General features: G+C 38.6%; 1 protein-coding gene and 1 non-coding gene across 4 annotated transcripts in view; one reads left to right on the top strand and one right to left on the bottom strand.

The window, feature by feature from the left end:
- Positions 1 to 16513, bottom strand: part of NARS2 (asparaginyl-tRNA synthetase 2, mitochondrial) — a 125514-nt gene extending 109001 nt beyond the window's left edge. For 2 of the 3 annotated variants that reach the window (XM_032852969.1, XM_032852970.1), the window contains exons 1-5: positions 16116 to 16513; positions 12780 to 12889; positions 11873 to 11993; positions 9378 to 9518; positions 3188 to 3268 (exon numbers count right to left, since the gene is read on the bottom strand). In XM_032852969.1, coding sequence (XP_032708860.1) covers positions 3188 to 3268; positions 9378 to 9518; positions 11873 to 11993; positions 12780 to 12889; positions 16116 to 16256 — 594 coding nt within the window. In that variant the 5' untranslated portion in view covers positions 16257 to 16513. Of the gene's footprint in view, positions 1 to 3187; positions 3269 to 9377; positions 9519 to 11872; positions 11994 to 12779; positions 12890 to 16115 lie in introns of those variants that run through there. The other variant, XM_032852971.1, reaches the window with a different exon arrangement.
- On the top strand, positions 8658 to 8763 carry LOC116865466. Its single transcript, XR_004382195.1, has one exon. It is a non-coding gene; the product is annotated as a U6 spliceosomal RNA (small nuclear RNA).
- Positions 16514 to 17573: the final 1060 nt, after the last annotated feature.

The raw sequence follows: 17573 nt of genomic DNA, 5'->3' as shown, positions 1-17573 counted from the left end.
CTCAAGAAAAAAAAAAGCCAAACACAAAAGACTCTATGTTGTATGATTCCATTTTTATGAAATGCTCCCCAAAAGGCAAATGTATAGAAAGTAGTTTAGTGGTATCTAGAACTGAGGGGAGGTGGATGAGAAGGGTGGGGAATGACAAGGGACTGCTAATGGGTACCAGGTTTCACTTTGGGGAGAATGAAAAGGCTCTAAAATTAGACTGATTGATGGCTGCAGAATCTTGTGAATATACTAAGAACCACGGAACTGTATTTTAAGTGGGTAAATATATCTCAAAAAAGTTTTTCTTTTTTTAAACCTGCTCCATCTTTTGGTTCCTACAGCCATCCAACTTTATTTCTTATCATTCACCAATATGAACCTTCTAATATGTCCATCCAGAATCCATTGGAAACCCCACACTCATTTCAATTGCTTGACTCTGCTCACGTAGTTCTCCTACTGGGAATATCCTCCTTAGGTTACGCCCCAGCCACAAATTCATTTGGAAGATTTTCCTGCCCAAGTCAATCCTCACTGACCTAATTTTCCTCTAGATTCCATACCACTTGCAACTGTTAATACTGTAACCTCAAATATATACGTAAAGCAATTTCATCTTATGTTCCATCACCAGCTAATTTTTGCCATAATCTCTAATTCTTGCCTTTAATCTCTTTTATCTTCTCAGAGACAAGCTAGCATCTTGAACACAGATTGTATAAATGTCTGCTAAATAACATATGCACGCCTTAATGCAATTTCATACGTATGTGTTCAGTAGTACCCAAGCTTTAACAAATATCCCAAGTCTTAAAGCAGGAAACAGAAATGAAGAAACGGGAAACTAAAATGATGGAACATGCTATCACTTCTCAACAGTGTATTAGAGAAGTCTATGTTCTTTTTTTTTTTTTTTTTTTTTTATAATTTTATTTTTTATAAACATATATATATATATATTTTTCCCCCAGGGGTACAGGTCTGTGAATCTCCACGTTTACAAACTTCACAGCACTCACCATAGTACATACCCTACCCAATGTCCATAACCCCCCCCAACCCCCCTCTGCCCAGCAACCCTCAGTTTGTTTTGTAAGATTAAGAGTCACTTATGGTTTGTCGAGAAGTCTATGTTCTTATTGTGCATTTCAAGATGGCCTTTTACTGCTGCCCTCAAACCTGGGTGTACTAGGCGTCCTAATATTTTTTCTTTTTAAGTAGGCTCCACACCAGGGGCTCAATCTCTCAACCTTGAGATCATGACCCGAGCAGAAATGAAGAGTCGGACACTTAACCAACTGAGCCACTCATACCCCCCAAGGAAGAATTTAAATATAAAACTCCACTTCCTCCTAACAGCGGGGTACCAAGATTCAAACCCCAATATCTTTAAATCCATTCAGGACAAAGCTTACACAATGAAGAATGGAATACTGTACAGAGTGTGTGTGGTGGGAGTAAGAATGTCCTGCTTTCAAAGGATAGAGGGTTGGCAGGGGCAGAAGACAAGTCTTCTAAACTAAACTTCTGAAAACAACAAAGCAGGTCATAGCAAAAAAGCCACAAATTGCTGAGATCTGACCTAGAGCCTGACTGCAGAAGCCTAGGACAAACAAATTCAAAAGCATTTCTTTCTGATACTGTGAATAGGCATGTCTAATTCCATCAATATGAAATTCCTCAACCTGGCCCTGAGAAGGTACAAACATTGAACACTTCTCATTTGTTTAGCTTCAGAAATAAGTATTTTTCCTTTCCTCTATATTTTTACTTATCTGGTAACTTGCCTTTTGTTGTTTAAAGGCCAAATACACATACTGTAATCTTTCAGACTTGCTTATGGGATTTCCCTGGTAGCAAAGTAGTTTTCTCCAAATGTATCATTATTTTGGTCTGTTACAGATTTTTTTACTTGCTTAATTTGGGTCTCTTTAATAATTATTTTCTTATTTGTAAAACTCCTTTAAATTATACCCTTCCTTTCCTGTCATTTCCTTTTTAATATTCAGTGGTTTAGATTAAGGGATTATGAAATGTATTTAAGGTGGGTAATTTCTCACTTCAACATTCAGGAGACTATTAAGATGCAAAGAGAAAATAAATAACAGAAACGCCTAGAAGAGAATGTCTTTCACAATTTATGTATTGTTATTTTATCATTGGCTGGCTTTTCTGAACTCACATTTACAGATGCTAACACTCCCAGTTTAAATGTTCAACAAAGCATTTTTATTCTGCTTTGTGTAGAAGGCTATCAAGATTTCCTCAAACTATGTATGAATACGGGCAGCATTGATTATCATTTTGAATAATGACTTCCAAGCACTGGGACAACTTCTCCCAGTGAATACTTTGTTCAATAATAAGAAGAGCAGGCATCATTATCAAGAGTCCAAACGTACTGCACCAGACAGAGCAGTTATACACAGGTCTTGTCATTTGATGGAATCACCCAGATGTATAAATAAGAACCTTGACTTCTGAGAGATAAATACAAAAAGCACCATTTATCAACACACACTTCTCTCTGCCCATTATTATATTACTGGCCAATGATGTTAAACAGGTTGTAAAATTGGTAAATGAAAGGCTTTCAACTGCCTGCAAGTAAGAAAAACTGGTAACTTTTAAGTAATGTGCAATAAGGGAAAGCTAACAGTGCCTGACATGTACCAGGAACTCAAAAAAATTATTGTTGTACAAAGAATTAAAATCAGAGCCCTCATGAGGTATATGGAATATAAATAATTTCTTATAAAATAAATGTGTTCTTTAAAGACATTGGAAAAGAAAATATGCACATGTATGTCTTCTTATTTTATTTTTTAAAATATGGCTTACATCCAAAACTATCAACTGTGGGTTGAATGTGCATGAAAGAGATCTGAAAAGCTTTATTAATCTCTTCAAGTTTCTCTAGTTCACCAATTCACAGTTACCTAAGGAAAGCAAATGGAGCACTAATTTAAAAATTCATTCCTTTCAGTCACAATGTCAGTAATATAGCCAGTAGGACAGGAAATCAGAAAAGCCTAAATTTTCTATATCTGTTCTTTAAGGATTACTATTGATAAATCTTCAAGATCTAGTTATGGTTTATCCACATAACTGTTACTTAAAAAAAAAAAAAAGGCAAACCCTCCAAAGAAAAATATCAAAGAGCAACCTATCCTTCAAGACGGTAAGCAAAACTTACTTCAACTTGGAACAGTTCTCCAGCCCCCTCACAGTCATTGGATGTGATTATTGGAGTATGAATATGCACAAAGCCACTGTCCTGGAAGAAAAGAAAAACCACTTTTTCAGCATATTTGTATATAAAACAATTCTAAGAACATATAACTGATTATACTATTAAAAAAGCACTGAGAGAATGCCATATCAATTCTCTAGCTTGCCAAGCATAACTAATAAGATATCAAATTGAGTGTTTTATTGTGCAGAGAAGCACATTGAATTTTAAATCAAGAACTGACTGAGACATTCTCTAGTCCAACATGATTTCAAAGATAAGGAAATTGAGGCCCAGAGAGACTTAAAGAAAAATTCACACAAATAGATGATGGCAGAGAGAGCCAGGACTGGAACCCAAGCCCTTAGGATCTCTCTGGCATATTTTTTCTTCCCACTTCTCTAACACACTGGTAGTGATTCAACATACACACACTCTCTCCAGGCTAATGCACAATGATGTCACCCACACTGCTAAGGGACTACAAAGTGATCAATATGAAGCTGGGTTGTCATTTTGGAATGAGACCCCCAATTGTCATAAACCACCAAAAAGGAGAAGAAAGTTGACAAACAGGGACTGAAGAAATAAATAGCAACAAAGGCAGAAATGATTTTTAGGAAGTCTGTCATTAAATTGATGGCACAGTACACTGTGCATAGGCAGTGCACATGGCATAGGCAGTGCACTTCCTTTGCCCCAAGGAAGATTCTGAACAGCAAATCCATCCATTACTGAGGCGCCCAACTGCAATTCTTCCGCTCCAAAGTCTGAGCTATTTCCATTAGTGAACCACAAAAGCTGTTTGCTAGTAGGACTGAAATAACCCAGCAAATTCAAGGTTATGCTTCTTTCATTTTGACTATGGATGTAGGCAAAAGGTTACAGTCGGTGTAAATGTTGCAGGTGCGCAAAGAAGGAACTCAAGTGAACTTACGGTGCAGAGCCAGAATAGTAGTGTTTCACACAAAAATTTTGGTCTTGAAATCAATGCAATGAATTCATACATGCACATTTAATCTCTGCCACATTGTGCCTATCACTGAGGGAATGTAAAATGTCTCAGTGCATTACACCAGCCGCCTCCCAAATTGGCCTCTCCCTTCCTAAAAAGGTAGAATTCAAGTATTCTGGCTCTGATACAAAGTATCCAGTTAACAACTTGTCTTATGATGTAGACTGATTAAATATTCAAACTATAAATTAGGAGTCTCAGAAAATATTCAAATATGTACTTAACCTGGGAGCTATGAACCTAGAGGTGCCACACAAAGCACATTACAGAGAATGAATAAAATATAATCAATAACATTACTACATAAAATTTTTATCTCCTAGGAGCCAGAATTATGGACATGAATCATTTATTCCACATGAATATAGGCAACTATGAGCAGGAGTGCAGTAAACAAAGAAAGGAAGTGAAAAATCCAAAGGAAACGAGGGTGGTGAGAGGGAGGGGGAGAGGGAGGAGAAAATTTAACGGCTAAATGTAATTGCCAAAGTTAGAACTGGTCAAATGCCACAAGAAACAAAACTGCAAATCTTATGAAAATAACTATATGGGCTTAAAAAAAAAATCACTCAAGCAGCAGAAATTATTCTTAATACTCAATTAATGCTAAACCTTTCAAAAGGTGTCATCAGCTTTTTAAGCCTTAATGCTGCTAAAAGGCTTATATCAAAGTCTAAAACATTCCCCCCAAAAGCTATAAAGAACAGAGTCCAAAAGTAGAATAAAAAAGCACAGAGAACAAAATCCAAAAAGAGCAAGTGGACAGGGAATTAGAAAAATAAAAAGGAAAATAAAAAGCCAGGAGTGGGGGGAGTACTGTCTGCCTCCACTAGGGTAGTGGTGTCAGGTATCCATCCCATCCTACAGCAAAGAGGTCCCTGCTTCGAGACAGGAAGGCCGGAGAAGGAGCCAAAAATAAAAGTACATGCTTATTCAATTTTTCTTTTCTTCTTTTTTTCCCTTAAGATTTATTTATTTATCTGAAACAGAGAGAGAGAAAACATGAGCGGGGGTGGGGGGGGCGCAGAGGGAGAAGCAGACTCCCTGCTGAGCCAGGACCACCCCTCTTCTCCACCTCCTCCTCCAGACCCTGAGTGGGGCTCAATCCCAGGACCCTGTGAGCCTAAGGCAGAAGCTTAACCGACTGAGCCATCCAGGCACCCCTACTCACCCAATTTTTCTTTTTCCACCGACCACCTCTAAATATCTAAATGTTTTTCATACACAGTTTAGAACCAGATATTTTATAAGACACTGAGTATCTGAAAGTTATAAAACTCACATACTAAGGCCCATGCATATCACTCAAAACCTCATGGATTGTATTTTTCTTTAGCACTCACACAAAGTAAGCATCATTATTAAATCAGAATCAACAAGAAAGAAACATGACAACAATTGCTAGCCACTGGCAAAAAAGTGATAGGAAGACAAAAAAAAAAATCCATAAAAAAGCAGTCACAGGAACTTGAAGACACAATAGTCTGGGGTCATTCAATAGAGAGGAAAAGAATACACACTGATGGGCTTCTAGGTCCTTGCCATACAGAAGAGGGAAAAATATGATACTCAAATGAAGAATCTGGACTCATCAAGAAAGGGCAAACTCTTCTACTGGCTCAATTAGGAAGCCAGGGAAATACGTAATATATTTTAGGATAACCTCCACTGGAAATTGGAAAAAAAATTGTGGCTAACTATTCTGTTATGGGAGGAACTTAGCTTTTCTAAATAATTCATTCTTGAGGACTCTAGATATCCAAGTTTTAGTACATAGCAAATGTGTCAACTTTATGAACAAACCAACTTATACACAAAATATTTTTGATACTCAAACAAAAAAAATGACTTTCTAGTCTAGAGATATTAGGAAAAAATAGCACCTAGAACAGTACCCTTTTTTTAAATTTTATTTTTTTTTCAGTGTTCCAAAATTCATTGTTTATGCACCACACCCAGTGCTCCAAGCAATTATGTGCCCTCCTTAATACCCACCACCAGGCTCACCCAACGCCCCACCCTCTCCCCTCCAAAACCCTCAGTTTTAAGTTAGGATACTTTAAGGCATGAAACTCTTAGATTTTAAGTCTTTTTTTTTTTTAAGATTTTATTTATTTATTTGACAGAGAGAGAGATCACAAGTAGGTAGAGAAGCAGGCAGAGAGGGGGAACCAGGCTCCCTGCTGAGCAGAGAGCCTGATGCAGGGCTCGATACCAGGACCCTGAGATCATGACCTGAGCTGAAGGCAGAGGCTTAACCTTCTGAGCCACCCAGGTGCCTCTAGATTTTAAGTTTTAACATCTTTTAGGGATTCTAAAATAGTAAGTCACAGAAATAGTACCAAATACTAAATAACATAAAACTATGTAATATGCCCTTTAGTACTCTGTGATTTCAATTCAATCCTAAGTGTTATACATACAAGTGGTAACAAGATAGAATTATCAGGATTATATTTTCCAGGACTTCACAATTAAAAAGCGAATTTATAGGGGCGCCTGGGTGGCTCAGTGGGTTGAGGCCTCTGCCTTCGGCTCGGGTCATGATCTCGGGATCCTGGGATCGGGCCCCGCGTCGGGGTCTCTGCTCGGCGGGGAGCCTGCTTCCTCCTCCTCTCTCTCTTCTCTCTGCCTGCCTCTCTGCCTACTTGTGATCTCTATCTGTCAAATAAGTAAATAAATAAATAAATAAATAAAAAAGCGAATTTATAGCACTCAAAAATTTCCTGCATTTGTACCTATAACCAACAGTGCTAAAACTCATTATTTGCAACCACTTAAAATATCATTTTGCTTGCTTATAATATTATTTTTTTAATTTCAGATTTTCTGTTTGTTATTTTTAAATTGTTTACTTATTTGTCAAAGCTTCCAGTAATAAATGTATAAAGTAGGTAAAGCTCACTTGTTAATGGACTGCCAATATCACCACCTAGTGGCCAGAAATCTATAAAACTTTCAGTATATAAGAAGGTCTTCCTTTTCCACTGTTTAAAGCCATATGGGGCAAAAAACATTTTTAGATCTGAAATTTTCTGTTTGTGTGCTTCAAGCACTACTGAAAAGCCATATGGAAGTTGCATAAGAAAGTTTATGAGAGCATATGGAAATGTACCCTTTCAAACTATAATAGGATTATTTTTCTTTGTTTTATTCAAAACTGTATGCTTCAAAGCCATGATGCTCTTTAGCTGTTTCACCAGAAACTAACTCTGAAGGAGCTCTTCAAAGAGCAAGAACTCTCTTGGTAAACTACGATAGGGCTGGGCCTGCATGAATTTGGATGCACCCAAGAGAAGGGTATGATGCTAGACAATCAGCTGGATCTGGAGAAATGGTATAGGAAGGGGTCCAGAACCACTTGGAATAACACTGAACTTCATCTTCTGGGTCACTCCTGATCTTTGGGGCCCTCCCATCCACATGGGGGAAGGTCCCTTCACCTCATCAACACAACAACTATGTTCCCCTGTGGCTGACAAGCAAAGCTAAATAAGAAAAAATGCCTTTAGGTGCCTACCAATCTATTTGATTAACACCAATAACTTTTCAAAAGTAGTGCTTACCACATATAAAATATGTCTATGACCAAGATGGAAAAACAGGGACCAGATTTACCCTCCCTCTTGAAACAACTAAAAACAAACAAACAAACAAACAAAAATAAAACTAAAAACCCCACCAAAAAAAAAAAACCACACGAAAGGATGGTTTTCAAGACCATGGATATCAGACAACAAAAGACAGCGATCGCTGAGGTGGGAAACAAACTTAGTGAACCCTATCAATAGCCTTGCTTAGTACTTTGAGATTGTCCAGGCCATAGCAGGAAGAAGAGGAAAATAAAGTGGAGCCCAGCACATGCATGTGGGAAAACTATCATAGGCCAAGGACAGAACCATCCAGAAAGATTAGAGGAAACAATGCCTGGGAAACGGTACCTGTTCCCACAAGCCAGACTGGAAAAACTCAAAATTCACAAGACACTAGGTAAAGTACTCAGGAAGGCTTTGCCTCAGTAGTGGAAGTTAACTAGCCCTAGACTAGTTAACCGGCCCCATTCACCAAATCATAAGAGTAAGACCCAAAAGGTTCAGAGTTTTCAAGTAGCTTAACTGCACACCAAAACAAAGCTTAATAATATCCAAGATGGTAAAATTTTCTGTCTGGCATCTAACCAAAGACTGGCATATATACAAAGAAGCAAGAAATCATAACCTGTAATGAGACGACAAAAAGCAGTAAATCAAAAATAAATAAATAAAAATAAAAGCAGTAGATCAAAAAGGACTTAACAACTGACAGACATGTTAGACATAAAGACATAAAACAGTTATTAAACAGCTATTAAAACTGTATTGTGTATGTTCAAAAAGTTAAGTAGAGATATGGAAGATATTTTTTAAAAAGGTCCAAATAGTGCTTGTTTTGGCAGCATATATGCTAAAACCGGAATAATATAGAGAAATGAGCATGGCCCCTGTGCAAGGATGACACACAGATTCATGAAGCAGTCCATATTTTTCCACACAAAAGGGGGAAAAGAAGGCCCAAATCAAATATCTAGTTATGAAACCTACAATGTTAGATGAAAAACGCACTGGATAAGAATAACAACAAATCAGTCATCACAGAAGAAAACATCAGTAAGCTTGACGACCTAGCAATAGAAACTACCCCCTAAAAAAACACACAGGGAAAGGGAATTTAAAAAAAGAAGAGAACATCAGTGAGCTATGGAGGTATCATTAAGTGGCCTAATATATGGGCAACTGAGGTCTCCAAAGGGGGTAGGTAACATAAATTTTGAAGATGCAATGGCTGAAAAACCTGAGGAAAACTAAAACACATAGATCCAAGAAACTCTACAAGGTCTAAATGCAAGGAACAAAGAAAACTGTGCCAAGGTACCTCATAATCTAATTGCTCAAAACCAGCGATAAAGGGACAAGCTTAAATTAGCCAAAGAGAAAAGTACCACACAAGTAAAGGGTGCTTGGAATAAATAATTGTAACTAACACAACTTTCAGGATAATACTCCAAAGTTACAATAATTCAACTTTTACACAAGAAATAACAGCTGGGCGGGGGGGGGGGGGGCGGGGGGAGAACAGCTAAAAGCACACAAAGCACCTTACCTTAAAGAAAGAATGAATAGCAGCCGTGGCTTCACTGCGAACCCTCAGTATAGAAGCCAGAGCATTAGTTCTACATCTAAGGTGAGGGTATTGTCTCAGATACTCCAAAGGATGCCTCTCTTTATATTTCAAAGGGAAAGCCTGCCAAAAATTGGAAAAAAAAAAAAAAAAAACAAATGAAAAGCTAAAAAAAGATAATGTTCTATAATAACAGTTTCCAGGACACTGGTTAAACACTAATGCTTCAGAACAAAAATAAAAAATTTTCCTTCTCTGTTTCTTAAGATAAGTGAATATAGTCCACATTAATTCCAAATTAGTAGATTGGTAGGTAGAATCAGAGATGTGGGTGTGACTCTAGCTTTACCACTTACTAGGTGTGGAACCTTGGGCAAAGTTAGTATTACTGAGGCTAATCTGTTATTTATCAAATTTTCATCCATTAGCTTATATCAGTCACTACTTACAAACAGAAAGATTAGGATATAATTATGCAAAATAGCCCACTGTTTGGCACATAAGAGTTCAGAATATTGTAGATATTAAAGATTATGTTTTCTACAGCTGTGTACACACAGCTGGTTTTCAATTTTAAAAATCACCCAAATGTCTTGAAAGCCCATAATCACTTATAATCAATTGGCACTGTTTTTCACTGTTTATCAACATGTCTAAGAACATGAAGGAGGGTCAACAGCTTTCTGTCATCTGGCAGAGTAATGTATACTTACAAAAATTTCAAATTATGACTCTATGTAGAAATATTATACCCTGCCCACCCTCATGTTTCAAGCTTAAGACAGAAACAAATCTTCAGACCAAAACCAAAGTTCCAGAAAAAAGGTAACAGAAAAGCTAAGTAAAAAAGCCAAATGGTAGCTTATTCCATATAATTTTATCTATTTCTTTTAGTGCACATGCTAATTTATTTCATAAGAGAAATAAGTACCACATCTACTTAAGTCAAAAAAGGACCACATTAACTGCCTGGGGATCAGAATTCCCTAATATCTAAATACTTAAAAATGAACTTGAAATCAAGGGGAAGAGAAGGTGAATGACAAAGAGAGAAGCCAAGAGAGAAAAATTTAAGAAGCGTTAAACACATGGCAAATTTTAATAATCATTATATCCCTCTAAAAAAGCAAACCCAAAAATGGTTACCATCTCCAATTCCTGAGTTCCAAAATATTTTCACAGTCCACTATTCAGAAATCTTAGGACCCAATTCCAGATTTTACATGTCAATTAGTATGTATTAGTATTTCAATTAGTATTTCTTAAAAAATTATTCAGAACATTTTTTAAAAAGTTGACCATTTTTCTCTTATTTCCTTGTATTTGTTTTCCTCCAATTATCCAAAAGAAATAAAAATGAATTAAAATGATGCAATTTCCCTATACTTCCTCATTTTTTGTTCATTAAATACTTGAAGATAAGTATAGCACAACTACATGGGAGTCAAATGGCTAGTACATCAATTTTAGCTGTGGCACTAGCCAGCAATATCACCTTGGGCAAGTCAGATCACCTGACTGGGCCTCATTTTCTCCAATTCAAAAACTGGATTGATAACCTATGATTTTATACCCTCTAACCTCTTTATCAGGTGATAAATAAAAGGCAGTAACAAAGACTCTTGCAAAAATAGGCATAAACATGTCTTTTTTTTTTTGAAAGAGCGTGCGCGAGAGTGAGAGTGCACAAGAACAGGAGAAGCAGAGGGAGAAGGAGAGAGAAAACCAAGCAGACTCCCAGCTGATTATGGACCTGATGGGGTTCTTGATCTCAAGACCCTGAGATCACGACATGAGTTGGAACCAAGAGTCAGAATCTTAAACAACTGTGCTACCCAGGCGCCCCATACATATCTTAATGTAGGATTTCTTATCTTTGCTCAGCCCGAGCATTATGGCACTCCAGCAGTGTCCCACAGAATTTTCTGTGATAAATGGAAATGTTCTGTATCCATGCTATCCAGTATGGTAGCCAGCAGCTGCCTGTGACAACCAAACACTTGAAATGTGGCTAATGCCACTATGGAACTGATTTTTTTTAATTTAATTTTGATTAATATTAAATTAGTTAACATTAAACAGCCACAGGTGGCTAGTGGCTAAGGTACTGGTCCAACACAGTTCTAGATCCTATAAAAGTCATTTCTAGGCAGGGCTTTCCTAAGAACATGGTCTGCTCGATGTCTCTGTCACTGCAACTAACTGGGCATCCTCGTAGAAGTGGCAAGTTTCAACTGTGACAGGCATCCAAAGAGATGCAGAGATTAATACTTCACCTTCACTCATAAAACTCAGCCATCTACGTACTTTTTGCTACACTCTCTACATTCTTCAGCTCTATAGCCTGTTTCGATTATCTGCGAAGTCCAACCGAAACATGCTCTAAGTGCCATCTTCCCAATAATCACACTTAAATCAGACAGCTAATGTTTTACATTAAGCCTAAATAGTCCCCATTAAAGTATTAGAAAGCATACCTTGGCATCGCAATTTCCAACAACTTCAATTTTTTCTGCCTTCAGTTCCACATTTTGCTTTTTGGATGGACTTTTTACCAGCTGCCCTTGAACTTCCACAGAACTCCCAAAAGCCAGTTCTCTACAGTAACCAAAAACCAGCATAGACAAGGTATCATTATCTGGAACCCTCATTTTAATACAAAACTTGCTATCAGAACATTCCAATATTTAATGACAGAGGTTTTACCCTTCTTTGGGCAGCAAATAATTGAGAGAGGCTGAAGCAAAGAATAGACACGGGATATTATTATGCGAAGATGTTAGAAAAAGAAAGGCCTCCATCAAAAAAAAAAAATTAAATCTTGCCATTTGCAATGACATGGATGGAACTAGAGGCTATTATGCTAAGTGAAATAAGTCAATCAGAGAAGACAATTATATGATTTCACTCATGTGTGGAATTTAAGAAACAAATCAGGGGAGCATAGGGGAGTGGAGGGAAAAAAAAAAACAAGACAAAATCAGAGAGGAAGACAAACCCTAAGAGACTCTTAATCATAAGTAACAAACTAAGGATTGTTTAAGGGGATGGGGGTGAGCGCATGGGGTAACTGGGTGATGTAGTAAGTACTGTATATTATTTAAGATCGAAGAATCACTGACCCTTAAATCTGAAACTAATATTACGTTAATTAACTGAATTTAAAGAGAAAAAAAAGAAAAGAAAAAGAAAGGCCTGAGCTTGAAAGATCTTGATTCCAGATATTTGGACTTAAGCCTCAAAGCTCTGAAAAGTAGATTTGTTGAGAAAGATCACTCAGGGGGCAATATGAACACTGGATTAGAGAAATGGGGAACAGAGATGAAAGGAAAAAAAAAAGGTTCTTTTGTTATTTAAAAAAAAAACAAAAAACAAAAACCTCACCTACTATCAAAGCTTGAATCTGCTACAACCTGAAGGCTTTCCAAAGATGATCCATCATTAATATGCAGGAACAATACTTCCTTCTGGGATCGGACTGAACGAATCCATCCCTAATAAAGAGTAATTTCTAAATGTGAGTTTAAAACACACAAACATTTTACATTTTCATTACACATGCACATGTAAGACTAAATGGAAAAAACCAATATCCTGAATCCTGTCTTAACAAATCAATCGCTTTTAGCTCACTGCTAAGCATATATAATTCAATATGATTCTTATCGCAGTGAGATACAGCTTTGGCATCACACCTTTTTGCTCTGTTAATAAAACTCACCATTCTGAATAGATGCCAAACATTCCAGTAGGTGAAGAGCCTAATTCACATCATCAATTTCCCCAATATTGGCTATTTCACATATTTCTTCCTGCCCCTTGCTCCTTTTTGCCACCACAACAAATAACAGGACACATACTTTCGCCCTTGTCTCCTTTTATTTAAATTCCTAGAAGGGAGATTACGTATACACTAGAAACCTCTCCATTGGATTTTTGTTTCCCTTTTAGAATGTATCACACAAAGTTCTCAAACAGCTTTTCATTGTGAACATATATTAAGTAGTACATAAGCTTTCAAAGACACTCTGAATTCACATGACATGTACATGTGAATACAAATGAGAGGTATTCCAGTAGACCAATACAACTAAAAACAGGTCTCAAAGATAACATCCAACTTAAATTTAACTAGCAAAGAAACGGGAATATTCTATCAGACACTGAACAACTGTGAAACTGACGGTGTTTGATTAACTATCAGCCACGCTTGGGAAAAGGGAGATGATTCTACTTACAAAACTGTATTGGGGGTACCTGGGTGGCTCAGGTGGTGACCTCAGGGTCCTGGGATGAACCCCGCATCGGGCTCCCTGCTCAGCCGGGAGTCTCTTTCTCCCTCCCCCTCTGCTGTTCCCCCTGCTTGTGCTCTTGCTGGCAAACAAATAAAATTAAAACAAAATAAAACGGTATTGACCCTTAGCTGTGTTCCCACCATAACGTACAGACAATGCTACTAAAGCTCTTCTCTTACTTATTTGCATGTCCACAATACTTTCAAAGTTTAGGAACCATGCTTTAGTTGCTTTGAAGGCAATTGTCAAGCACAGAGTAGATAGTCCATTAATGTTTTATAGTGAAAAAATATCTACCATGCACTAAAAATCTACTGTGAGAAGTGTTTTACTACCTTCATGTACTATCTCATCACTTCTTCACAACAACTCTGTGGTGTGAACCTTTCCTACAAGTGAAGAACCTGGGCTCAAAGAAGTTAAATAACTTGCTGAAGATCACGCTGCTTGTTAACATAAAGCCTGAATTTGAACTTTTTTTAGGGCTACACTGAATAAAGTATACATTGCCTCAGTCTCCTATACAAGGCCTTTCACAATTGAGAGTGCCCATCTTTCTGGTTTCACCTGCCCAGGCTTCCCCAAAGGCAGCTGCTCTCTGGTCAGGTTCAATCAATAGTAATTCCTAAAGCACCACTGTCTTGCTTTTCACTTGTTAGTAAATGCTAACATTTGTGAAGCACCATTTAAAAACGTGCTTCTGTTCTAAGCTCTTTATAAATATTTTACTACTTAGTCCTTACAAGAACTTAATAAAGTGAGTATTAGAGATGAAGAACATATTTAGAGAAGTTAGGATAATCTCTCTAAATAATTAACATCACAGTTCCCAAGTAATAGAGCTAGAATTCAAATACAGTTCTTAGTTCAAAGTTCAAGTTATTACCAAACTTCTCTAGAATGCTATCTCCACCCCCCCACCCCGAGTTCCTCTGCTTGAGGAACTCCTATCCTTCAGGACTCAAGTGAAATGTCACTTAATACAAGAAGTCTTCCTTTACCTCACATAGTTAAGGACGTCCCTCTATATTTTCTCAAAATTTTTATACCACCAATACTAATCACATTGCCCCAATTACCAGTCTTAACCATTAGACCAGGGCTGACCCACAAAAACATAATGTGAGCCACATTATGTAATTCTGCATGTTTTAGTGGTCACGCTAAAGCAAACAGGTAAAATTAATTTTAATACTGTATTTAACCCAGTTATGCCCCAAATATCAATGTGTAATCAATATATATATTGAGATATTTTATATTTTGTTCTCCAAAATTGGTGTGTATTTTACATATACAGTTATCCTCCAATTTAGACTAGCTGCATTTCAAGAGCTCAATGCCGCAAATGGCAGGCAGTTACTAGCTTAGACCGAGCAGCATTAAAATGAAAGCCTTTAACGTAAGCAGTAGCTTTTACCTTTGAATCCTTTCTAGATTACCACTCCCAAGGGATCATTAAGGTATGTATGTCAAATAAATAGATGAATGGAGAAGGTTTTGGTTTGTATCATGGAAAAAATATGAAACCCAAAGAAATGCAGAGAGGTCACACTGCTAAAAATCAAGGATATCCGAGGACAACAAAAATAACTTCATCGGTGTTTCAGCGACCTATAAAAAACGGTCAAACCACCTTGTTTGGTCTACTCCCTTAAGGGAAAATCTTCTGTGTGGAACTGTTGCAACTGATATTAACAAGAGAAATAAAAGCAGCCAACATTTGACGTAAGCCATTGTTCTAAATGTCTTAATACCTATCACCTCACTTAATCTTCAGGACTCTATGAGGTTAAGGCTATTAGATTCATTGCCATTAAGAAGGAAACAGGTATAAAACACATAGGAAACATGCCCATAATTCATGAGCCACTTAGTGGCAGATTTGAACCTAGGCAGCCTAACTCCAGAGTTTCAAACTGCTACACTCTACTCTTTCTCCTAACGTATTAAATATATTATACACCACCCCCCATTTTTAGGCCTTGGGGGTTGTTAAAAGTTGAAAAAAAAAAAGCCATTGTTTAGTCGAACGAGTATTTACTGTCAGACATGTGTGAATACCAAGACCGTTTAAGACACGGTGTCATTTCTCAAGGAGCTAGCTCGAGGCAGGCACTATTAACTAGGGATGTTCATTATGAAGGATAAAGGAAAAGAGGCTCGTACGTTTATTCTGCTGTATGACTAACAAGTTTACAGAGAACGTCCCACCGGGAAAGCAAAGTTCCAGGACTTCACAGGCATCCCAAGAGTTCTGCAAAGAGCAACGGTAGGCAAAGAAAGGAGAAAAGTGTGAACGCACGCAGCTGACCACCTTTTCTCCTTTCCCTGCCTGTCATTCCTCCTGACAAGGCAAGCCTAGTCGTGGAGGTGCCATTTAAGTCATTAAAAAGAAAAGCCCACTCCCTTCCCATACACCAACCTGAACCTTAACGCGCTCCCCAATCGTGTTCTGGGCCCCAAGGGCATCCCGCACGTTCAGTCTGGATGAAGGTTTGTGTCTCGGGCAGGGAGTGGAGGAACAGGAGCGCAGGGCTCGGACCAGGCACCGGGCCCCAAACATCGCACGGCCGCCCCAAGCCCTCCTCGGGACCAGCCCCGATCCCGGCGGGTGCGGACCTTGCCTATGGTGAACCTCCCCCTCTCGACTGCTCCCCAATTATGGGCTGCAGCCCTGCACTCAGGCGCTCCACGCCCCCCAACCTCGGCTGCTCCCTGTCCCTTCAGGGGTTCCAGCTTTGTCTCCACAGAACCTCCACTGCGCTTCCCTCTCCCGGGACTGGGCGGAGCGGAGACAATAGAGTCAGCAGCGTAAGCCCAAAAAAAGCCACGCGCCGTGGCCGAGCGAGACACCTCACGGTCCCGCGTAGCTTCCAAACCCACAGCTCAGACCGCCTCTCCCAGCTGAAGCAAGCGCGACAGCCGCCACTACGTTACACGCCAACGTCAACGTCATCACGCTACAAGGAGGTTGAGAAGGAGCGTGCGCAGTTCTGACCCCAGTTTACGGAGAAGGCGGGCCAAAGGCAGGTGCAGGCCGAGTGGGGAGGGAGCGGGCCAGAAGCTCAGAAGGGGCGGAGCTAAGGCATTCCAGCCGTAGGCGTCCTTGCTGGGGCATATGGGGAGCACACCTGGGACAGTGCCTGCTTCAGAGGTCTTCATTTCTAAAGCTTCCAGCTGATACAGAGGAACACTGATGAGAGGCAAGGAGTGACTGAGGCAGAAGGAAAGCCTCCAGGAGACTTAGGTGTTGAGAGGATTAGCTTGAGAATATTAGTCGTTCTTAAGTCATAGATCCTTGCTTACATCACAGTTGTGTGGTATCACACTTCCAAACAGACAACTGCATAAAAGGGTGATCAGTTCCCTGGCGGAGGCCAACTGTAGGATGCCAGAGATAGATTGCTGGAAAAGGTAGCCCTCTAACTACTAAAGAGTAACTGAAGAGACCTTGTATATGCAAATCAGAGAAGGCAGACAGACAATGTGAAGATGTTGGAGACTGGAGGGAATGTCGGCCATTGCCTGCTGGATTCTCCAAGTCTCTCTTTTTTCCAACACAATTATCTGTATTTGTTTGAACTGGAAACAATAACCCTTTCAAATTTATCCACCACCCCCTCCTAAATTTAAAAAAAAATTCTATAGTTCACTGACAATCATGAAAAGGTTTCCATCCAATTAAAAGATAGAAGTAAGGGATAGCAACTTAAAGTTGTTGCTATTATTCATTTTACAGATAGAGGAATGTGGGCACAGAAAAGGGAAATGACTTGCTCAAGGATATACAATACATCCTATAAATGTGAGATTTAAACTTAGAAATTCCAGCTCCATGCACTAAACTATTATGCTATAGAGTGTCTCAGGGTGGGAAGTA

Source organism: Lontra canadensis, unplaced genomic scaffold (assembly GCF_010015895.1).
Source record: "Lontra canadensis isolate GAN:19392208 unplaced genomic scaffold, GSC_riverotter_1.0 scaffold7, whole genome shotgun sequence".
In the NCBI taxonomy this organism is placed as follows: Eukaryota; Metazoa; Chordata; class Mammalia; order Carnivora; family Mustelidae; genus Lontra; species Lontra canadensis.
This window is presented reverse-complemented; position numbering and strand designations above follow the sequence as displayed.